Genomic DNA, 25549 nt, shown 5'->3' with positions numbered 1-25549 from the left:
GCACCACCATAGACTGCAATACAAAATATCGGCTGTTGGGCGCCTGACAGGAAAAAAGGGCGCCCGAGAAATAGCAGTTACAAGGAACATTTTATCAAAAGTTTTCATGTATACAAAAAGGGTTATAACAAACATTGTTTACAAGATCGTTTTGACTGTGTGTTATACTTATTTTTTCGTTTTTAAATCTCGCTTATAGGAGCTATAACTTATTTTTCCGTTTTTAAATTTCGCTTACAGGACTGTTACAAGTAAATGTTCGTTTACAGTACTATTAACAGATTAAGGTTTATAAGAGATATCGTTTACAAGTTTGTTTACAAGTTCGTTTTGATGTTGTATTATACTTATTTTTTCGATTTTAAATTTCGTTTATAGGAGCGCTTACAGGACTGTAACAAGTAAATGTTCGTTTACACTACTTTTAACATTTAAAAGTCGTTTACATACGTATAACGCTTAAATACCAATGTATAAATACCGTTTTAAACCTTATTGTATTAGAAATACATCATACTTGGTATTAACTTTGTTTTTTACACTTATAAAGTGTTAATTATAGTTAGTAAAATATCGTTTTTAATATTACTGTTATTTTAAGATTTTTTTTTTATGCTTTTAATGACTAATGTATTACAAATATACAGTGGGTTGCAAAAGTATTCGGCCCCCTTGAAGTTTTCCACATTTTCTCATATTACTGCCACAAACATGAATCAATTTTATTGGAATTCCACATGAAAGACCAACACAAAGTGGTGTACACACGAGAAGTGGAACGAAAATCATACATGATTCCAAACATTTTTTACAAATAAATAACTGCAAAGTGGGGTGTGCATAATTATTCGGCCCCCTTTGATCTGAGTGCAGTCAGTTGCCTATAGACATTGCCTGATGAGTGCTAATGACTAAATAGAGTGCACCTGTGTGTAATCTAATGTCAGTACAAATACAGCTTCTCTGTGAGGGCCTCAGAGGTTGTCTAAGAGAATATTGGGAGCAACAACACCATGAAGTTCAAAGAACACACAAGACAGGTCAGGGATCAAGTTATTGAGAACTTTAAAGCAGGCTTAGGCTACAAAAAGATTTCCAAAACCTTGAACATCCCACGGAGCACTGTTCAAGCGATCATTCAGAAATAGAAGGAGTATGGCACAACTGTAAACCTACCAAGACAAGGCCATACACCTAAACTCACAGGCCGAACAAGGAGAGCGCTGATCAGAAATGCAATCATGAGGCCCATGGTGACTCTGGACGAGCTGCAGAGATCTACAGCTCAGGTGGGAGACTCTGTTCATAGGACAACTATTAGTCATGCACTGTACAAAGTTGGCCTTTATGGAAGAGTGGCAAGAAGAAAGGCATTGTTAACAGAAAGCATAAGAAGTCCCGTTTGCAGTTTGCCACAAGCCATGTGGGGGACACAGCAACCATGTGGAAGAATGTGCTCTGGTCAGATGAGACCAAAACTGAACTTTTTGGCCAAAATGCAAAACGCTATGTGTGGCGGAAAACTAACACTGCACATCACTCTGAGCACACTATCCCCACTGTCAAATATGGTGGTGGCAGCATCATGCTTGGGGGGTGCATCTCTTCAGCAGGGACAGGGAAGCTGGTCAGAGTTGATGGGAAGATAGATGGAGCCAAATACAGGGCAAACTTGGAAGAAAACCTCTTGGAGACTGCAAAAGACTTGAGACTGGGGTGGAGGTTCACCTTCCAGCAGGACGACAACCCTAAACATAAAGCCAGGGCAACAATGGAATGGGTTAAAACAAAACATATCTATGTGTTAGAATTGCCCAGTCAAAGTCCAGATCTAAATCCAATCGAGAATCTGTGGCAAGATGTGAAAACTGCTGTTCACAAACGCTGTCCATCTAATCTGATGGAGCTGGAGCAGTTTTGCAAAGAAGAATGGGCAAGGATTTCAGTCTCTAGATGTGCAAAGCTGGTAGAGACATACCCTAAAAAAAAAAGACTGGCAGCTGTAATTGCAGCAAAAGGTGGTTCTACAAAGTATTGACTCAGGGGGCCGAATAATTACGCACACCCCACTTTGCCGTAATTTATTTGTAAAAAATGTTTGGAATTATGTATGATTTTCGATCCACTTCTCACGTGTACACCACTTTGTATTGGTCTTTCACGTGGCATTCCAATAAAATTGATGCATGTTTGTGGCAGTAATGTGACAAAATGTGGAAAACTTCAAGGGGGCCGAATACTTTTGCAACCCACTTTACAAATTATTGGTTAGGGTTAGGCACTACCAGGGGGATCTAGGGGTTAGGGATAGGTATAGGGAGGGTTATGTATAGTTACAGTGCAATATACAGCACTATGGGGTGATTAGGGTTAGGCACCACCAGGGGGGGTCTTAGGTTTAGGCACCAGCAGGGGGTCTTAGGTTTAGGCACCACCAGGGGGGTCTTAGGTTTAGGCACCACCAGGGGGACTTAGGTTTAGGCACCACCAGGGGGTCTTAGGTTTAGGCACCACCAGGGGGTTGGTTAGTTTTAGACACCAGCAGGGGGGGGGGGGTAGTTTTAGGCACCATCAGGGGAGTCTTAAGTTTAGGCACCACCAGGGGGTGGTTAGGGTTAGTTTTAGGCACCACCAGGGGGGGTCTTAGGTTTAGTCACCAGCAAAGGGGGTTAGTTTTAGGCACCACCAGAGGAGTCTTAGGTTTAGGCACCACCAGGGGGGGTCTTAGGTTTAGGCACCGCCAGGGGGGTGGTTAGGGTTAGGCACCACCAGGGGGGGTCTAGGGGTTAAGGATAGGTACAGGGAGGGCTGTGTATGAGAGTAAGGTTAGATATAGTTACAGCACAATATGTGTAATATATACAATGTATTACATTATGTGTATTAATACAAAGGGGGGGGGGGGTCTAGGTGTTAGGTATAGGGAGAAGGAGAGATCTGTGTGAGCTTACAGTTAAGTATAATTGCTGTGAAATACCTTTAAAATCTACTATTCTATTACTATGCTTAATAGCAGTGTAAATATCATTTTTATTATAGACACTATTTGAAGTTTTAATACACTATCTGTTTGTTGTTATACACACCATTTCACGTTTCATTCAACAATACGTTTATGTTATACACGCGATTTGACGTTTTACTACACAATACGGTTGTTGTTATAGACAGTATTTTGCCGTTTAATATACGTTCATTACAGCGATACAGCATTATATTTTCGTTTACAACGCAACTAAGGGAAAACATTGTTTTACATTATAACTTAGAAATTCGGCTACATCCCGCGCCCTTTTTTCCATGCGCCCTTTTTCAATATACGCCAATTTATGTATTTTGTCACGGTTTTATTTTTTTGTTTTTTGTCAAGTTTTTTTTTCTGTGGAGACAGTAAGGGGTTAATAGGTTTTTTACTTATATCTGATGGCCTTTTTTTTTTGTGGTAAAAAATAATAGTGAAGTGCACTACTATATTTGTCCACTAGATAGTGCTGTGAAGTATAGAAAGCTGAATCACGGGTTTCTATACTATAATGAAAGTGAAAGTCATTTTTTTCAGTTTTTCAATGAATTATTCTGAAATCCAGTACTTAGATTGGTGATTAGAAGCATGTTCCTATTCACCAATCTGTCCTGTAACTGCTGATCACAGGGGCAACCGCAAGCGATTGTGCCCGTGTGTGTACCACACATCAAAAGAGACGATTATCTACGCCCCTGGGTTGGGAAGAGTACTCCCGCGGAGAGTAGATATTAGATATGCTTCCACAATCGCTGCTACTGGTTCAGTTCATCATATTTATAAAAGGTTGATTTGATTGATAGCAAAGGCAATCAGTGGTGTGAAATAATTGCTCTACACTATTGGCTGTTTTCCCATCATGTAGAGACTTACTTGTGACCACCCATCCGGTGACAGCTGTGCTCTGATACCCCCGGACCCCCACTGTCACCACTGAGATGGTGTAATTAGCCCCAGATGTCAGGCTCTGAAGGGTGACAGTCGCTACTGTACTTGTAGTGCTTCCAGCAATGGCAGATGGAGATGAGGGCTTCCAGTAAGTTATTTGATAGGACTTTGACACATTGGTCATATTTGCTGCTTCTCCCCAGGATATTGTAGTGCTGTTTGTTCCAACCGCATTAAAGGTGATTATTCTTGGTGGATTGGGATCTACAAAACAAAGACATGCTTCAACTAATACATTATTACAAGACAAAAGCCTGATTCTTGCAGTATTGTTGTACTTAAAGGGAACCTTAACTGAACGGGGGGTAAAGAGTTTCACTTACCTGGGGCTATTTCCAGCCCCCTGCAGCAGTCTTGTGCCCTCGGCGCCGCTCTGGAATCCTCTGGTCCCCTGCTGTCACTTAGTTTCGTTTTTGACGACTCACCAGTCGCCGGCCGCCATGCGTATTATTGGACGCATACACCAATGCAATTAGCGCTATTGCGGACCGCAACGCGTGCAAAAATACGCGTTGCCGCATTCCGCAATAGCGCTAATTGCATTGGTGAATCCGTCCAATAATACGCATGGCGGCCGGCGACTGGTGAGTCGTCAAAAACGAAACTAAGTGACAGCGGGGGACCAGAGGATTCCAGAGTGGCTCCGAGGGCACAGGACTGCTGCAGGGGGCTGGTAATAGCCCCAGGTAAGTAAAACTCTTTACCCCCCGTTCAGTTAAGGTTCCCTTTAAACTTAGTACTTTTAGTTTTCTTTCACTTTTTATTTGTTTACTAACAAAATGTTGCATTTGTAGAATAAATGATATAGAATAATAATATATTTATAATGAAAAGCTTAACCACTTGCCGACCGCCTACTTCATATTGGCGGCGGCGGCAAAGTGGCAGCCCCAGGACCACGTAACGCAGAATGGCGTCAGGTCCTGGGGCACTGTTTTCCCGGGGATCGCGCGCTGGGATGCGCGCGCATCTGCCGGCAATAGGCTCCGCCCACCCGCGACGTCAACCCGCCGGCCAATCGGAAGGATCGCCGGATAGAAAGCGTATAATACGCTTTGTAATGTTTACAAAGTGTATTATACAGGCTGCCTCCTGCCCTGGTGGTCCCAGTGTCTGAGGGACCACCAGGGCAGGCTGCAGCCACCCTAGTCTGCACCCAAACACACTGATCTGCCCCCCCCCCCTGCCCCCTGATCGCCCACAGCACCCTTCAGACCCCCCCCCCCCTGCCCACCCCCCAGACCACTGTTTGCACACAATCACCCCCCTAATCACCCATCAATCACTCCCTGTCACTATCTGTCAACGCTATTTTTTTTTTAGTCCCTAAACTGCCCCCTGGGGACTCCTGATCACCCCCCCACCCCTCAGATTCTCCCCAGACCCCCCCCCCCGTGTACTGTATGCATCTATCCCCCCTGATCAATCACCTGTCAATCACCTGTCAATCACCCATCAATCACCCCCTGTCACTGCCACCCATCAATCAGCCCCTAACCTGCCCCTTGCGTGCAATCTGATCACCCACCCACACCTATAGATCGCCCGCAGATCCGACATCAGATCACCTCCCAAGTGCAGTGTTTACATCTGTTCTCTACCCTAAACACCCACTAATTACCCATCAATCACCCATCAATCACCCCCTATCACCACCTGTCACTGTTACCCATCAGATTAGACCCTAATTTGCCCCTTGCGGGCACCCAATCACCTGCCCACATGCTCAGATTGCCCTCAGACCCCCCCCCCCTTATCAATTCGCCAGTACATTATTTACATCCGTTCTTCCCTGTAATAACCCACTGATCACCTGTCAATCACCCCCTGTCACTGCCACCCACCTGATCACCCACCCACACCAATAGATCGCCCGCAGATCCGACGTCAGATCACCTCCCAAGTGCAGTGTTTACATCTGTTCTCTACCCTAAACACCCACTACTTACCCATCAATCACCCCCTGTCACTGCTACCCATCATATTAGACTCCTATCTGCCCCTTGCAGGCACCCAATCACCCGCCCACACGCTCAGATTGCCTTCAGACCCCCCCTTATCAATTCGCCAGTGCATTATTTACATCTGTTCTTTCCTGTAATAACCCACTGATCACCGGTCAATCACCTATCAATCACCCATCAATCACCCCCTGTCACTGCCACCCATCAATCACCCCCTGTCACTGCCACCCATCAATCAGCCCCTAACCTGCCCCTTGCGGGCAATCTGATCATCCACCAACACCATTAGATCGCCTGCAGACCCGACGTCAGATCACCTCCCAAGTGCACTGTTTACATCTGTTCTCTCCTCTAAACACCCACTAATTACCCATCAATCACCCCCTGTCACCACCTGTCACTGCTACCCATCAGATTAGACCCCTATCTGCCCCTAGGGCACCCAATCACCCGCCCACACCCTCAGAATGCCCTCAGACCCCAGCCCTGACCACCTCGCCAGTGCATTGCTTGCATCTATCCCCCTCACTAATCACACCTTGAGACACCCATCAATCACCTCCTGTCACCACCTGTCACCCCCTAACACACCTACCCATCAAATCAGGCCCTAATGTGCCCCGTGTGGGCTTCTGATCACTCGGCCAAACCCTCAGACCCCCTTCCGATCACCTTCCCGGTGCATTGATTGCATCTATTTTCCCCTCTAACCACCCCCTGAGACACCCATCAATCACCTCCTGTCACCCCCCTAGCACTCCTATCCATCAGATCAGGCCCAATACAACCTGTCATGTAAGAGGCCACCCTGCATATGACCGGTTCCACAAAATTCGCCCCCTCATAGACCACCTGCCATCAAAATTTACAGATGCTTATACCCCTGAACAGTCATTTTGAGACATTTGGATTCCAGACTACTCACGGTTTTGGGCCCGTAAAATGCCAGGGCAGTATAGGAACTCCACAAGTGACCCCTTTTTAGAAAAAAGACACCCCAAGGTATTCTGTTAGGTGTATGAAGCGTTCATAGAAGATTTTATTTTTTGTCAAAAGTTAGCGGAAATTGATTTTTATTGTTTTTTCACAAAGTCTCATTTTTCACTAACTTGTGACAAAAAATAAAATCTTCTATGAACTCACCATACACCTAACGGAATACCTTGGGGTGTCTTCTTTCTAAAATGGGGTCACTTGTGGCGTTCCTATACTGCCCTGGCATTTTAGGGGCCCTAAACCGTGAGGAGTAGTCTAGAAAACAAATGCCTCAAAATGACCTGTGAAATCCTAAAGGTACTCATTGGACTGCCGTGCTCAGAAGAAGTAGTATAATGTGTTTTGGGGTGTATTTTTACACATACCCATGCAGGGTGGGAGAAATCTCTCTGTAAATGGACAATTGTGTGTAAAAAAAAATCTAATATATGACATTTTACAGAGATATTTCTCCCACCCAGCATGGGTATATGTAAAAATACACCACAAAACACATTATACTACTTTTCTGAGCACGGCAGTACCACGTGTGGCACTTTTTTGCAGCCTAACTGCGCTAAAGGGCCCAAAGTCCAATGAGTACCTTTAGGATTTCACAGGTCATTTTGCGACATTTGGGTTCAAGACTACTCCTCACGGTTTAGGGCCCCTAAAATGCCAGGGCAGTATAGGAGCCCCACAAGTGACCCCATTTTAGAAAGAAGACATCCCAAGGTATTCTGTTAGGTGTATGACAAGTTCATAGAAGATTTTATTTTTTGTCACAAGTTAGCGGAAATTGATTTGTATTGTTTTTTTTTTTACACAAAGTGTCAATTTCTGCTAACTTGTGACAAAAAATAAAATCTTCTATGAACTCACCATACTCCTAACAGAATACCTTGGGGTGTCTTCTTTCTAAAATGGGGTCACTTGTGGGGTTCCTATACTGCCCTGGCATTTTAGGGGCCCTAAACCGTGAGGAGTAGTCTAGAATCCAAATGCCTCAAAATGACCTGTGAATAGGACGTTAGGCCCCTTAGCGCACCTAGGTTGCAAAAAAGTGCCACACATGTGGTAGTTCCGTACTCAGGAGAAGTAGTATAATGTGTTTTGGGGTGTATTTTTACACATACCCATGCTGGGTGGGAGAAATATCTCTGTAAATGACAATTTTTTTATTTTTCTTTTACACACAATTGTCCATTTACAGAGATATTTCTCCCACTCAGCATGGGTATGTGTAAAAATACACCCCAAAACACATTATACTACTTCTCCTGAGTACGGAAATACCACGTGTGGCACTTTTTTGCACCCTAACTGCGCTAAGGGGCCCAAAGTCCAATGAGTACCTTTAGGATTTCACAGGTCATTTTGCGACATTTGGTTTCAAGACTACTCCTCACGGTTTAGGGCCCCTAAAATGCCAGGGAAGTATAGGAACCCCACAAATGACCCCATTTTAGAAAGAAGACACCCCAAGGTATTCCGTTAGGAGTATGGTGAGTTCATAGATTTTATTTTTTGTCGCAAGTTAGCGGAAAATTACACTTTGTGAAAAAAAAATTAAAATCAATTTCCGCTTACTTGTGACAAAAAATAAAATCTTCTATGAACTCACCATACTCCTAACGGAATACCTTGGGGTGTCTTCTTTCTAAAATGGGGTCATTTGTGGGGTTCCTATACTTCCCTGGCATTTTAGGGGCCCTAAACCGTGAGGAGTAGTCTTGAAACCAAATGTCGCAAAATGACCTGTGAAATCCTAAAGGTACTCATTGGACTTTGGGCCCCTTAGCGCAGTTAGGGTGCAAAAAAGTGCCACACGTGGTATTTCCGTACTCAGGAGAAGTAGTATAATGTGTTTTGGGGTGTATTTTTACACATACCCATGCTGAGTGGGAGAAATATGTCTGTAAATGGACAATTGTGTGTAAAAAAAATCAAAAAATTGTCATTTACAGAGATATTTCTCCCACCCAGCATGGGTATGTGTAAGTATACACCCCAAAACACATTATACTACTTCTCCTGAGTACGGCAATACCACATGTGTGGCATTGTTTTGCAGCCTAACTGTGCTAACGGGCCCTAAGTCCAATGAGCACCTTTAGGCTTTACAAGGTGCTTACAATTTAGCAACCCCAAAATGCCAGGACAGTAAATACATCCCACAAATGACCCCATTTTGGAAAGTAGACACTTCAAGGTATTCAGAGAGGAGCATAGTGAGTCCATGGCAGATTTCGTTTTTTTTTGTCGCAAGTTAGAAGAAATGGAAACCTTTTTTTTCCTTTTTTTTTTTTTTTTTTTTGTCACAAAGTGTCATTTTCCGCTAGCTTGTGACAAAAAATAAAATCTATGAACTCACCATGCCTCTCAGTGAATACTTTGGGATGTCTTCTTTCCAAAATGGGGTCATTTGGGGGGTATTTATACTATCCTGGAATTTTAGCACTTCATGAAACATGACAGGTGCTCAGAAAAGTCGGAGATGCTTCAAAATGGGAAAATTCACTTTTTGCACCATAGTTTGTAAACGCTATAACTTTTACCCAAACCAATAAATATACACTGAATGTTTTTTTTTTTTTAATCAAAGACATGTAGCAGAATAACTTTCACGCTCAAATGTATAGGAAATTTTACTTTATTTGAGAAATGTCAGCACAGAAAGTAAAAAAAGTCATTTTTTTGACAAAATTCATGTATTTTTTGATGAATATAATAAAAAGTAAAACTCGCAGCAGCAATCAAATAGCACCAAAAGAAAGCTGTATTAGTGACAAGAAAAGGAGGTTAAATTCATTTAGGTGGTAGGTTGTATGACTGAGCAATAAACCGTTAAAGCTGCAGTGGTCTGAATGGAAAAAAAGGCTCTGGTCCTTAAGGGGTTTTATGACTGCAGACCTTAAGTGGTTAAAGGGATACTGTAGGGGGGGTCGGGGGAATATGAGTTGAAGTTACCCGGGGCTTCTAATGGTCCCCCATTGACATCCTGTTCCCCCGAAGCCACTCCCCAATGCTCCGGCCCCGCCTCTGGTTCACTTCTGGAATTTCAGACTTTAAAGTCTGAAAACCACTGTGCCTGCGTTGCCTTGTCCTCACTCCCGCTGATGGCACCAGGAGCATACTGCACAGTCCCAGTATGGTCTGTGCCTGCGCCGTGCGCTCCTGGTGACATCAGGGGAAGCGAGGACACGGCACTGCAGGCGAAGTGGTTTTCAGACTGAAGTCTGAAATTCCAGAAGTGAACCGGAGGCGGGGCCGGAGCATCGGTGAGTGGCTGCGCGGGCACAGAATGTCTGCGGGGGACCATTACAAGCCCTGGGTAACTTCAACTCATTTTCCCCCGACCCCCCCTACAGTATCCCTTTAAAGGGTGAGGAAATGGTAGAGCAAAACACTTAAAATTAAATGCAAATAAACTGCTGGTGAGAGACTCCCTTACTTCAGCCTCAGTAATAGGACGATCATACTTTCCATGTGCCCAGGCTAAAATTCAATAGTCCATATTTAGGAACTGATTCCATTATATCCTGGCAGTTAGCTGTAGAAGTGCTGTACCCATAGCCTGTCCTGTGATGTCTGACCCAGATTCCTGTATAAATGTTCTCTAATACCTCTTTCACATTTGCCACGTCAATCTGCATTGTGACCCGCTCCCACCACCATTCACCCGTCACAATAGCTGTTAGTGTCAATGAGACTAATCATACTACCCGCAGTGCAATTCAATGCACTGCAAGTAACTAAATTTCCATTAGGCTGCCGCAATCTCTTAAAGGGAACCAGAGACAAACGATTTCTAAAAAATGAAAAAAGATGTTATACATACCTCGGGCTTCCTCCAGCCCCATAAGCCAGGATCGCTCCCACGCCGCCGTCCTCCGCTGCCTCTATCGCCGGTACTGGGTCCCGTCACTTCTTCCGGACGCATCCAGTCTTCCGCATGCACATGGGCTCCCTCCGGCTCTGTACGCATGCGTCTGCGCAGTACGGAGGGAGCGCACTGCGCTTTCATCGACTGGCCGAAATGACAGGACCCGGTACGGGCGGACAGAGGCAGCGGAGAAAGGTGGTATGGGAGTGATCCACGATGATGGGGCTGGAGGAAGCCCCAGGTATGTATAACATCTTTTTCTCGTGGTCTCTGGTTCTCTTTAAGTGTGTTGCCACTTGATCCATGCCTACCACATGGATTATGCAGCAATGCAAGCTGAATGGTGGCCAGGGTTGCTTGGATACCCCCGATCACAGATTCGAGTGATCACGATCACTACTCCACCCACTTCCAAATTGGTCGTGATCACGGATAGAAGCAGAATACCGATTCAAATGCGGTTTCGAATCACAATTGTGCACAGGGCCGGATTTGGACTTCCCAGTGCCCTAGGCCCGGTACCACCAACCGCCCCCCTCCCCCCCCCCCCCCCCCCCACACACACACACACACACACACACACACACTCAGGGTGCATACACACATCAGACCATAGTCTTTGGAAAATGAAGGATCACAGACCAATTTTACCCCCTTCCATGTAGTATGAGGGCCATACCTACAAAGTCTATTCTATTGAGCTGAACTCCCCATCAGATAGAAATCTTTGCAAGATGCTGCACACAAAGATGCTGTACACATGCAACAGATCAGTATCTGCAAAAGATCTCTTCCTGCAAAAGGTCCGTTCCTGCAAAATGCATTCATAGTCTATGATATCTGCAGATCCTCATACACACCTTGTTTAACAAACATTCATCTGCAGATCAGATCCACCAGGATGGATCTTCAGATCTGCAGATGATTGTCTGATCTGCAGATAATTGTCTGTTAAACAAGGTGTGTATGAGGATCTGCAGATATCATAGACTATGAATGCATTTTGCAGGAACGGATCTTTTGCAGGAACAGATCTTTTGCAGATATTGATCTTTTGAACGTGTTCAGCATCTTGCAAAGGTTTTTATCTGATGGGGAGTTCAGCTCCATAGAATAGACTGTGTAGGTATGGCTCTCATACTCCATGGAATGGGGTAAAATTGGTCTGTGATCTTTCATTTTCCAAAGACTGTGGTCTGATGTGTGTATGAGCCTTTAGGAAAATGAAAGATCACAGACCAATTTTACCCCCTTCCATACCTACACAGTCTATTCTATGGAGCTGAACTCCCCATCAGACAGAAATCTTTGCAAGATGCTGCACACCAAGATGCTGTACAGACACAAAAGATCAGTATCTGCAAAAGATCTGTTCCTGCAAAATGCATTCATAGTCTATGATATCTGCAGATCATCATACACACCTTGTTTAACAGACATTCATCTGCAGATCCAATCCACCAGGATGGATTTTCAGATCTGCAGATGATTGTCTGATCTGCAGATGAATGTCAGTTAAACAAGGTGTGTATGATGATCTGCAGATCTCATAGACAATGAATGCAATTTGCAGGAACGGATCTGTGGCAGGAACAGATCTTTTGCAGCTACAGATCTTTTGTGTCTGTACAGCATCTGTGTGTGCAGCATCTTGCAAAGATTTTTTTCTAAAGTGGAGTTCAGCTCCATAGAAAAGACTGTGAAGGTATGGCTCTCATACTACATGAAGGGTGGTAAGATTGGACTGTGATCTTTCTTTTTCCAAAGACTATAGTCTGATATGTGTATGAGCCTTAACGATCACTTGTTTGCAGGATACCTATGAATGTTTTCTCTTTGAAAAATGATGAATGATTGTTTTTCCTGTTAGAGCAGTGAGTCCCTAATGCTTGGTACGCACCAGATAGATGGGTTGAATCGATTTTCCGATCACTTATACAAAGTCGATTAGAAAAATGATCAGAAATCCGATTAGACCTGTCAGAAATAATCAATTTGAACCCATCTATCTGATGGCAAATTGCATGGTGTGTACCAGGCATGAAGTAGCAGAGCGGCATTCATCTCCCTCTCTGCTCTTCTGTAATCACAGATCTGTTGCATTTATTTTATAGTATTTATTGTACTGATTCTTTCACAGGTGTTTTTTTACTGTTTGCCAACACGGTACAAATATATATTTTTTTAATTTTTAGTGTATGTTATTACTTTTGGTATACAAAACAGAATGTAACAATACAAAAGTATACAACAGTACATTTGTAATTATAATTATAGAGAAGTTGTCTATCTCATACTAGACTACTGCTGCCTTTAAAATGAGCCAGCAAGGGGTTAAGATTTAGCTTAGAAGGGGCTGCCATAAATCTCTCTAAGGAAAAAAAAACCTTATCTGTTTAAGATTTACAATCCAGGGGAAGAGAGGAGAAGGAATGGCTCAAGTCATTAACAGAATCTGACCAGCAATACATTGTTTAGCCCAGCTTGAGTTGTAAAGTGGAAATAATTCTGTTAAAATGTTTACTTTTACTGGATCAGAAATTGTCTACATTGTGATCTATGTTTCTCTCACCCCTGGCAATAAACTGAATCGTGTATGTTCAGTAGATAGCACTGTCTCATCGCACACCACGAAGTAAGGAAAATACACGGAGCTCTGGAATACTGACTGTGTGTGCAGCAAAGCCGGGGCGCTTTGGAGCAGGAGAAATGATTTATTTTGACATGCAGCCTCTTATCTCTCTCAGGTCCTGCCGCCCTTTTATCCTTCTGATTTTTTTCCGCCCTAGGCCTTTGCGGCCTTTGCAGAAATCCGGCCCTGATTGTGCATTGAATCCGGAATCATGAGTTAGAATTTGTGATTTTCCGCCAACTTTAGTGGTTAATAGCAAAGTCCCCTTACATGCTAGAAACACCAGGGTATGTTAAGTAGAACAGTGGGAACAGGAGGAAAACATTTTTTTTCAAAAAGGCTGAATAGTTTTTGAGAAAATCGATTTTAAACTTTCAATAGGAAAAAAGTGTACATTTTAATGCCCCCCCGGGAGTCATCACCCCTACCTCCTCCTGGGGCACCGGAGGTGCGGAAGAGAGAGCTCCTAGTCCTTGGATTGGCCAAGAACACCGGGGGTGGGAGGGGAAGGTATGGGCGCCCCTTTCCCCCAGAGCCCCCCATACCATGGACCATGCGGACTGGTATAGCTCATGGTGCGAATCACCACTCGGCCGGGGCTCCGCATTCTGTCTATCCCAGCCAGACAAGGGGTTAAAGAGGTTTGGGAGGGGGGGACCTACACATCATTTTTTTTTTTTTTTTTTATTTCCAACACTCTGTACATAAGCATTTGCGGCTTCAAATGGGCTTCCAGGGGTCCGTACATTGTTCTTTCAAAATATGTAAATTTACACTATCGTTAGGTTTACTACATTATCTGTCATTTGCCGCATTTGAATGTATACTTTTTTTCCTATTGAAACTTTAAAATCGATTTTCTCAAAAATTATAAGGTATTTTTGAAAAAAAAATGATTCTTGTTCCCACTGTTCTTCTTAACATACCCTGCAAATGATTTATTCCTATAATGTAAGGGAGCTTTGCTATTAACCACTAAAATCGGTGGGTTTTTAACCCCTTCGGGACCAGCACCCTCTGCCCCCTTAAGGACCAGAGGGTGCTGGCCCAGCAAACCACCGCTTCCCGATGAATCGCTGCAATAATCCGTCACTCCCGCCGTTCACACCGCTCTGTCCCTGCCGCAGGCTGCTCTCTCTGCTGTCGCTATGATGGCAGAGCGCTGTGCGCCGGTCAGGAGCCGCTTTCATTGGCTCCTTACCCTGTCACTCCATGTAAGCCAATGGGAACGGCTTACAGTAATGACAGGGCCAGGAGCCAATGAAAATGGCTCCTGCCCGGCTCACAGTGCTCTGCCGTCATAGAGGCGGCAGGGCATCACATTGCGGCGAGGGCAGAGTGGCGAGAGCGGCGGGGAAGGACGGGGGCACGCGGTCAATGGGACGTAGAGTTTACGTCCGGTCAGAACCGCAGTGCCCCCTGCCCGCCGTAGATTCATACTCGCTCGGTCCACAGGTAGTTAACCGACTCATGGTTATGGCTGGAATCTGAATTACGAGTCGAATGTGATCACAAGTGAATTCAAAACCAGCATCCGTGATGATCGTGGCTGATCACGAATGGTGATTTCGACCTCGTGATCACAAAAATCGGCTCATGATCACAAGGTTGATAATAAGCTTGTGATGAGCAACCCTGATGGTGACACGGTAGGTGTGCAGGAGCGATTGTGGCGTGGTAGCAGTGTGGATGTGAAGAGTGATGGTAAACCAGTAACATACATCCTGTCCAGCAGGGAAAATGTCACTGAGGAGGGCACTCTTTACCCTGTCGGCGGCAGGGTAAAGTAAAAGGGGACATGGTGCCCTCTTGCTGCAGGAAGATCACACTGCACCAGGTTTGATAGTAGCCTAAATGGAGCAAATCAGAGGAACTTCCTCTACTGTCACCTCTGAGTGTCCTCTTCTCCTGCCAGTTCATTCACAAATTTACCTACTGAATTTCAGTTTATGATTTTCCCCTAAATTGTCATGATTTCAAGTGATAAACATGGCTTCCTAGAATATAATTTTTCCTTAGATTACCCTCCATTTAATTTATTCAGAGTATAGTGGATCAGAGCAGTGAAGAAAAAAAAATGTCAATGTTCTTGTTAGAAATTCACCTGGAGGTTCCGGCGATGCGGCCGATCCAGGCGAAAGTTGGGCCGTGTTCTCCACTTCCGGGTGTCGGCAGTCATTCCCTGCTGGTGACGTGCCCGCTGAGAATCAGCGTGCACATATTGGTTGGCGGGGGTCTCGCTCTTCTCTTAGGCAGTGACAGAGGTAGTATCAGCTGACACGTTAGTCAGCTGACACATAGGCAGCAGGGGCGTAACTAGAAATCACTGGGCCCCCCTGCGAATATTTGGATGGGGCCCCCCCCATAGGTGCCAAATAATCGTAATGGGGCAGCGTTTCACTGTAAATTAATTGTAAAGTGGGCAGCATTTTACCAGACAATCGTAATGTGGGCCAGAAAATCGTAATGTGGGCAGAGTTCACCAGAAAATCGTAATGTGGGCACCAGTCACCAGAAAATCATAACGTGAGCAGCAGTCACCAGAAAATTGTAACGGGACAGCATTTACCAGACAATCGTAATGTGGGCAGCGTTCACCAGAATATCGTAATGTGGGACAGAAAATCGTAATGTGGGCAGAGTTCACCAGAAAATCGTAATGTGGGCAGCGTTCACCAGAAAATTGTAACATGGACAGCATTCACCAGACAATCGTAACGTGGGTAGTGTTCACCAGAAAATCGTAATGTGGGCCAGAAAATCGTAATGTGGGCAGCGTTCACCAGAAAATCGTAACGTGGACAGCATTCACCAGACAATCGTAACGTGGGCAGCAGTCACCAGAAAATCGTAATGTGGGCCAGAAAATCGTAATGTGGGCAGAGTTCACCAGAAAATCGCCATGTGGGCAGCAGTCACCAGAAAATCGCAATGTGGGCAGCAGTCACCAGAAAATCCTAATGTGGGCAGCAGTCACCAGAAAATCTTAATGTGGGCAGCAGTCAGTCACCAGAATATCATAATGTGGGCAGCACACACCAGAAAATCCTAATGTGGGCAGCAGTCACCAGAAAATCCTTATGTGGGCAGCAGTCACCAGAAAATCGCAATGTGGGCAGCAGTCACCAAAAAATCGCAATGTGGGCAGCAGTCACCAGAAAATCGCAATGTGGGCAGCAGTCACCAGAAAATCGCAATGTGGGCAGCAGTCACCAGAAAATCGTAATGTGGGCAGCAGACACCAGAAAATCATAATGTGTGCAGCAGTCACCAGAAAATCGTAATGTGGGCAGCGGACACCTGAAAATCACAATGTAGGCAGCAGACACCAGAAAATCGTAATGTGGGCAGCAGACACCTGAAAATCGCAATGTGGGCAGCAGACACCTGAAAATCGCAATGTGGGCAGCAGACACCAGAAAATTGCAATGTGGGCAGCAGTCACCAGAAAATCGTAATGTGGGCAGCAGACACCTGAAAATCACAATGTAGGCAGCAGACACCAGAAAATCGTAATGTGGGCAGCAGACACCTGAAAATCGCAATGTGGGCAGCAGACACCAGAAAATCGCAATGTGGGCAGCAGTCACCAGAAAATCGCAATGTGGGCAGCAGTCACCAGAAAATCCTAATGTGTGCAGCAGTCACCAGAAAATCGTAATGTGGGCAGCAGACACCTGAAAATCACAATGTAGGCAGCAGACACCAAAAAATCGTAATGTGGGCAGCAGACACCTGAAAATCGCAATGTGGGCAGCAGACACCAGAAAATCGTAATGTGGGCAGCAGACACCAGAAAATCGTAATGTGGGCAGCAGGCACCAGAAAATCGTAATGTGGGCAGCAGACACCTGAAAATCACAATGTGGGCAGCAGACACCAGAAAATCGCAATGTGGGCAGCAGACACCTGAAAATCGTAATGTGGGCAGCAGTCACCAGAAAATCGTAATGTGGGCAGCAGACACCTGAAAATCGTAATGTGGGCAGCAGACACCTGAAAATCGTAATGTGGGCAGCAGACACCAGAAAATCGTAATGTGGGCAGCAGACACCAGAAAATCGCAATGTGGGCAGCACGCACCAGAAAATCGCAATGTGGGCAGCAGACACCAGAAAATCGTAATGTGGGCAGCAGACACCAGAAAATCGTAATGTGGGCAGCAGGCACCAGAAAATCGTAATGTGGGCAGCAGACACCAGAAAATCATAATGTGTGCAGCAGTCACCAGAAAATCGTAATGTGGGCAGCAGACACCTAAAAATCACAATGTAGGCAGCAGACACCTGAAAATCGCAATGTGGGCAGCAGACACCTGAAAATCGTAATGTGGGCAGCATACACCAGAAAATCGTAATGTGGGCAGCAGACACCAGAAAATCGTAATGTGGGCAGCAGACACCAGAAAATCGTAATGTGGGCAGCAGGCACCAGAAAATCGTAATGTGGGCAGCAGACACCTGAAAATCGTAATGTGGGCAGCAGACACCTGAAAATCGCAATGTGGGCAGCAGACACCTGAAAATCGTAATGTGGGCAGCAGACACCTGAAAATCGCAATGTGGGCAGCAGACACCTGAAAATCGTAATGTGGGCAGCAGACACCTGAAAATCGTAATGTGGGCAGCAGACACCAGAAAATCGCAATATGGGCAGCAGACACCAGAAAATCGTAATGTGGGCAGCAGACACCAGAAAATCGTAATGTGGGCAGCAGGCACCAGAAAATCGTAATGTGGGCAGCAGACACCAGAAAATCATAATGTGTGCAGCAGTCACCAGAAAATCGTAATGTGGGCAGCAGACACCTGAAAATCACAATGTAGGCAGCAGACACCAGAAAATCGTAATGTGGGCAGCAGACACCTGAAAATCGCAATGTGGGCAGCAGACACCAGAAAATCTTAATGTGGGCAGCAGACACCTGAAAATCGTAATGTGGGCAGCAGACACTTGAAAATCGCAATGTGGGCAGCAGTGACCAGAAAATCGTAATGTGGGCAGCAGACACCTGAAAATCGCAATGTGGGCAGCAGACACCAGAAAATCGTAATGTGGGCAGCAGACACCTGAAAATCGTAATGTGGGCAGCAGACACCAGAAAATCGTAATGTGGGCAGCAGACACCAGAAAAACGCAATGTGGGCAGCAGACACCAGAAAATCATAATGTGGGCAGCAGACACCAGAAAATCGTAATGTGGGCAGCAGACACCAGAAAATCGCAATGTGGGCAGCAGACACCAGAAAATCATAATGTGGGCAGCAGTCACCTGAAAATCGTAATGTGGGCAGCAGACACCAGAAAATCGTAATGTGGGCAGCAGACACCTGAAAATCGTAATGTGGGCAGCAGACACCAGAAAATCGTAATGTGGGCAGCAGACACCAGAAAATCGCAATGTGGGCAGCAGACACCAGAAAATCGTAATGTGGGCAGCAGACACCTGAAAATCGCAATGTGGGCAGCAGACACCTGAAAATCGCAATGTGGGCAGCAGACACCAGAAAATCGTAATGTGGGCAGCAGACACCTGAAAATCGTAATGTGGGCAGCAGACACCAGAAAATCGTAATGTGGGCAGCAGACACCAGAAAATCGCAATGTGGGCAGCAGACACCAGAAAATCGTAATGTGGGCAGCAGACACCTGAAAATCGTAATGTGGGCAGCAGACACCAGAAAATCGCAATGTGGGCAGCAGACACCAGAAAATCGTAATGTGGGCAGCAGACACCTGAAAATCGTAATGTGGGCAGCAGACACCAGAAAATCGTAATGTGGGCAGCAGACACCAGAAAATCGTAATGTGGGCAGCAGACACCAGAAAATCGCAATGTGGGCAGCAGACACCAGAAAATCGCAATGTGGGCAGCAGACACCAGAAAATCGTAATGTGGGCAGCAGACACCTGAAAATCACAATGTGGGCAGCAGACACCAGAAAATCGCAATGTGGGCAGCAGACACCTGAAAATCGTAATGTGGGCAGCAGTCACCAGAAAATCGTAATGTGGGCAGCAGACACCTGAAAATCGTAATGTGGGCAGCAGACACCTGAAAATCGTAATGTGGGCAGCATACACCAGAAAATCGTAATGTGGGCAGCAGACACCAGAAAATCGCAATGTGGGCAGCACGCACCAGAAAATCGCAATGTGGGCAGCAGACACCAGAAAATCGTAATGTGGGCAGCAGACACCAGAAAATCGTAATGTGGGCAGCAGACACCAGAAAATCGTAATGTGGGCAGCAGGCACCAGAAAATCGTAATGTGGGCAGCAGACACCAGAAAATCATAATGTGTGCAGCAGTCACCAGAAAATCGTAATGTGGGCAGCAGACACCTGAAAATCACAATGTGGGCAGCAGACACCTGAAAATCGCAATGTGGGCAGCAGACACCTGAAAATCGTAATGTGGGCAGCATACACCAGAAAATCGCAATGTGGGCAGCAGACACCTAAAAATCACAATGTAGGCAGCAGACACTAGAAAAAAAAATGCACCTGTTAAAAAAAAAACAATTCACTTACCTGACAGAAGTCTTCTCCTCTCCCGGCATCTGGCTCGCAGCTCCCCGAGTCCTCCTGCAGCACATCTCCCGCGCTGACAGGCAGAGTGCAGGGCTACGGCAAGATGGCTGTCGAAGCCCTGTACTAGAGACACAAATAGTCTCCAGTGTAGGGCTTCTTCGGCGGCCATTTTGCCGTAGCCCTGCTCTGCCTGCCGGAGACTATGCAGGCTGCTGGAGCGGGGCTGCAGGGAATGAACTGGCGCAGCGTCTATTAGACGCTGCGGCCAGTTGAGCACCTTGCTGGGGGGTCCAGAGCAGCCCCGGGCCCCCCTGCGGCTGAGGGGGTCGCATCCCCGGTAGGTACGCCGGTGATAGGCAGGATGTTTTGCTATGTCAGCTGACAAGGTAGTCAGCTGACATGTTTTGATCTATTGTGTCAGCTGACCCCTCTGTCAGCTGACACTTGAACAGTATTACTACTTGTGTGTGATTAGCTCCTGTGTGCATGTGGCCAGCCACTGATTGGTTGCATGGAGTATTTAAACCTAATGAGTGCACTCCTTCATTGCCCGTGATAGCATCGGCTGTGTGCTTTTGCTGGGTACTATCTTGTTGAATTGGATTAATTTGTGTACCGACCGTGCCTGTAAACCGACTACTCTCTGATTACTGCCTGTATTGATCCTTGCCTGGATAACCTAGACTACTCTCTGATTGCCGCCTGTACCGAACCTTTGCCTGGAATCTGACTACGCTTGAACTCTGCCTGGACTGACCTTGGATTGCCTGACCCTGACATTGCCTGCTCCTTTTGTACCTTGATATCTCTGATTTTATGTGTATGAACTCAGATTGTTACTGGACTTTCTCTCTTGTTTCCTGTCCAGCTTTGGTGAGTTATCTAGTTCAGCTCCTATACCTTGCACCTACAAGGCCTTGGTGTAACCGAAGTCGGGCAGGTATTGTTTCCCTACATCCCTTTCAAGCAGGGATGCGCCACATACGGTGAAGAAGCAGGGACGGATCAACACCAAGTTGCGCCTGGGGCAAGGTCAGGTTTTGGCGCCTAAAGGTCAGGTTTTGGCGCCTAAACTGCCATTCATTTTGCCGCCTTTTTAAGGATTCAACAAACTGCGCCTGGGGCAAGATACCCGCTTGCCCCCCCCCCCCCCCCCCTAGATCTGACCCTGTGAAGAAGCTGTGGTTAGATTGGGGCATAGGAGCTGAGGTGTGAGCTGATATCTTACCAGGCCTGACCGTTCTTTTCGCATTCATTGTCACAAAAATAAAGTTATATTCAACTTTCGAGAAAAAATGCCATTTAAACTAATTTTTGTATTTTTTGAATGTTTTTTGATTTTTTTTGTACTAAAAATAAATGATTTTTCCCTTTTCACAGTAAAATAACGTTTTTGCATTGTTGTGAATTTTCACCATATTGAGGAAAATTTTCTCAAAATCGAAAATACCATTTTCGATGAGAAAATATGTTTGCCAAAAATTATTAAGCAACACTGGATTAGAGATAAAAAAAATTCTGGTAAACTGTGCATATACTAGTGTTGAACCAAAATTTGACATGTAATTTGTAATTTTCTGAAAAAAAAAATCTAAATTGTAATTCATTTTGTCACAATTTATAACGTTGCTTCGTAATTTTGTGCATCTTTGTAAATTCATGAGTAATTTTGTGTTTTAATTGTAATTTTGTGTAATTTTTCATAACTATGTGAAAAATAATCCTACTTTATTGTAATTACTCAAAAAATTGGTTGTGTTTACACAACATTTTGCATAATTATGAACTAGCTAATACAAAAACAATAGTAATTATGAAAATTACACATATGCTCACCATTATGCAAAATTTCATGTAATTTCTCCCAATTATGATTTTGCGGTTATTATAGTAATCGTAATCATGAAAATTACCCTAAAATACAAAATGTACCATTACGATCACTAGCATACACAATACACAAAACATAACAAAAAGTATGACACAATACACAGTCACATGACCTGATGCTACTCACATGTGGCTTGTGTCACTGTAGTGCCGGTACTGCTGCAGCTTCCACTGACTGTTTGCACAGTGATGGTGTAATTTCTGCCGGGGGATAAGCCTGAGAAAGTAAATTGTGTATTTCTGGTCTGTATTGTGTTAAATACATCTCCCGATAATGTAACATTATAATAAGACACATATCCTGCTGGTGCCGTCCAGATCACCGCCAGAGAATTCACCGACCCGGAACTGCTCACCGAGAGTGACACGACTTGTCCAGGAACTGCAATCACAATGATATTATTATTATTATCATCACTGATTTAGTGTGCTATTATGTACACAAGTCTGCTTGAATCAGAGCAAGGCTACCTGCACACTGCATGCGATTCCGATTTTTAATCAGCTTTTACATCCGATTCCGATTTTTAATCATTACTGCATGCTGCGTTTTTTCTTCCGTTTTTCTGTTGATTGCATGCAGGGAAAATCAGAATTGCAAATCGGAATTGGAAACGAAATCACAAAACGGATCTGCAGTGTTCAGGGAGCCTAAGGAATGCCGTTTTCTCCCAATGATAAGAAACACCCCCTCACCTGTGCAGGAAGCTGTAGATACCGGGTCTGATTCGGTGCTGCTATTGGCAGCTCTTGTATATACCATGAATGTATAAGTCGCTCCTGGTGTCAGGCCCGTTATTGTGGCTGATTCACTAGCTGGAAGGGTATTGGTTGCCGCCGGTGTTGTATTTGTCTGCACTCTGTAGCTGTATCCACTCTTATAGTCATCCGGTCTGCTCCACGATAAGTACACAGTAGTGGTAGAGCTATTACTGGCTTGTAGTGACTTCACAGGCAATGGCTCTACAGGAAGGAGAGCATCACATACAATGATGCATGAGAAGGAATAAACATAAATACAACTATGTCTCCAGAACAGAAAAATGATTGAGACGAATTGAAGCCCAAGGCTCCTATTGTCAGAGTGGTCAGAGAAAGTGGAAGCTGGGTCCCTTGATGCCCACTTGGCCCCAGGCGGTTGCTTGGGGCCAATAGCAAAGTCCCCATACATGCTATCATCATCAAAATTGCCATGTATATTTAATTGTGGGAACAAAACAAAAAATACATTTTTTAACTAATTTTTCTGAGTTTAAAAAACATTTTTCATTTCCATTTTTAAAATCGATATTCTCAAAAACTGCAAAGTCTTTTTGAAAAATTATTTTATTAATTTGCCTTGTTTCCACCTAAACATAATTTTATTTTTAACATTTTCCTTAACATACGCAGCACTTTTGGCGATGATAGCCTGTATGGGAGCATTGCTACTAACCACTATAGTCAGCACAAAATTACATAAAAATTAGGCAAAAATTGCATGACATTTCAAATGGGTTACAAAAAAAATCAGTTGAATGCCCAAATCAAATTACACATGGCTGTAATTGCGTATATCTACCCAAAATTTTGCGTGATTGGAATTAGAGTATTACAATTATCACTAAACAGGATATTTAAGCTACAGCGTATAATAGTGCTGGTGCACACCAGAGCGGTTCTGGTTTTTTAAAAATGATAGCGGTTTGAAAACTGCTTGGGTAATGTATATCAGTGGGCTCGTGCACACCAGAGCGGTTTGTTTTTTTCCACAAACGCAGACTCGGAGGCTGCAGCATTTTTTAGATTTCTGAGGCGTTTCTGCCTCAATGTTAAAGTATAGGAAAGTGGAAAACCGCTCTGAAAAACGCTAGATCAGAGCGGTTTTCCAGGTGTTTTTGTTACAGAAGCTGTTCAGTAACAGCTTTACTGTAACAATATTTGTAATCTGTTACACAAAAACGCTCCAAAAAACGCTAGGCATGTTTAGAAAACCTCTCTAAACATGCCTAGGATGCCTAGGAATCACTCTGAAAATCTGCTTCAAAAAACCTCTAGCGTTTTGCGGATCTGCTAGAGGTTTTTGGTGTACACTGGCCCTTAAAAAAGCAAGGAATACCGATACAGGCTGTCCAAATGGACAAGACCCTTTCAGGCATAACCATTGACGACAGAGAGATCAGATTATGATCCTACCTCTCAATCTATTTTATCATCTGAAGATAAATAGCAAGAACATAGTCATTCTGGATTGCTCCACTGACACCAGGGGCGTAACAATAGACCCTGCAAGGGATGCAGCTGCTGGGGGGCCCAGAATCCACAGGGGGCCCAGTCCTTAGAGACTGAAAGGGCCAGGAGAGAAAAAAAACGTTCTACTCTCTGCACAATTGTTCTAATGACTGCATCTGCTCAACCACTGATAAGGAATCATACAGTGTTTTGCAGACAGTCTCTATTCAGTGTTCAGCAGGGTCTTGTGTACAGCCTGTTCTACCCCTCCTCCACTGCTGTGTCCTGTAGAGATACTTGTAGTGATATTAGAGGAGACTGGGCATAGAGAGAAGGCAGGAGGGGGCACCATCCAAAGTTTTGCAGGGGGGCCCCACCTAGTTACGCCCCTGACTGACACTAAGCAGTTTATCAAATTTCTGTGTGATGATAGTTGACAAGATAACTATATCAAATACAGTATGTGTGTGTTAAAGTGACACTGAAGCGAAAACAAAATAAATGATGTTATGTGTAGTGCGGATAGTTAATAGGACATTAGTAGCAAAGGAAAAAAGTCTCATATTTTCATTTTCAGCTGTACAGCTTTATTTTTAGAACATTACATCATTTTCTAATATTTGCAGTTTACAAACTACACTTTGAATTTTAAACTATGAATCAGAGCAGAGCTACTGACCCTTTGAACTTTTTTACAGTAAAACCTTAAAAAAACAAGGAACAGCGAGAGACTGGTTGAGATAAGTGCTTCAGAAAACAGCACTATAGCCTGCCAAGCTTGGTCGGATAGCTCAGAGAAGCTCTTTTGCATAGATAAATGACATTTCTTAATGTTTCCTGTACTGGAAACAATATGAGACTCATATCTATGCTACTAATGTTCAATTTCTGCTGTACTACAATCTCTGCTGTACTACACATACAAATCATTATCTCATAGTTTCTTTTTTTTTTTTTTTTTTTCCAGAATCCCTTTAACCACTTCAGCCTACAGGTCATTTTATCTTAACCCCAAACGCCATTTTTACCTGTCAGCGCTCCTCCCATTCATGATTTTCCTGTGTAAATCGCTGGTTGTTACGATAAAAAAATGTCAGTTAAATATATCATATAAAGAAAAACAAAAGTTTGCTTTCCTAAAACAGAAAGAATTTGCGATAATTCAGGTTGGAGTGAGCTTGAGATATCTCCCAGAGCAACACTGCTGAATATATGCAAATTAACCATTGTTAGGAGACACACACAGTGATATTTGAGAAGTGAAATGAAGTTTATTGGATTTATAGAAAGTGTGCAATAATGATTTAAATAAAATTAGGCAGGTGCATACATTTGGGCACTGTTGTCATTTTATTGATTCCAAAACTTTTAGAACTACAGTATTTCGCACCGTATAAGACGCTCCGGAATATAAGACGCTCCGGAATAGAAGACGCACCCAGGTTTAGAGGGCAAGAAACAGGGAAAAAAAATATAAACTAAACCTG

At 44.3% G+C, this 25549-nt stretch overlaps 1 protein-coding gene across 1 annotated transcript in view; it reads right to left on the bottom strand.

The window, feature by feature from the left end:
- Window positions 1-25549, bottom strand: part of LOC137538235 (uncharacterized) — a 197426-nt gene that overhangs the window by 155132 nt on the left and 16745 nt on the right. Inside the window, exons 3-5 of the mRNA XM_068260284.1 lie at window positions 22548-22814; window positions 21979-22233; window positions 3896-4174 (exon numbers count right to left, since the gene is read on the bottom strand). Of these exons, the coding sequence (XP_068116385.1) occupies window positions 3896-4174; window positions 21979-22233; window positions 22548-22814 (801 nt within the window). The remainder of the gene's footprint in view (window positions 1-3895; window positions 4175-21978; window positions 22234-22547; window positions 22815-25549) is intronic.

Source organism: Hyperolius riggenbachi, chromosome 11, assembly GCF_040937935.1.
Source record: "Hyperolius riggenbachi isolate aHypRig1 chromosome 11, aHypRig1.pri, whole genome shotgun sequence".
NCBI classification, from domain to species: domain Eukaryota; kingdom Metazoa; phylum Chordata; class Amphibia; order Anura; family Hyperoliidae; genus Hyperolius; species Hyperolius riggenbachi.
The sequence above is the reverse complement of the archived record's forward strand: the minus strand, read 5'-3'. Positions and strand labels throughout refer to the sequence as shown.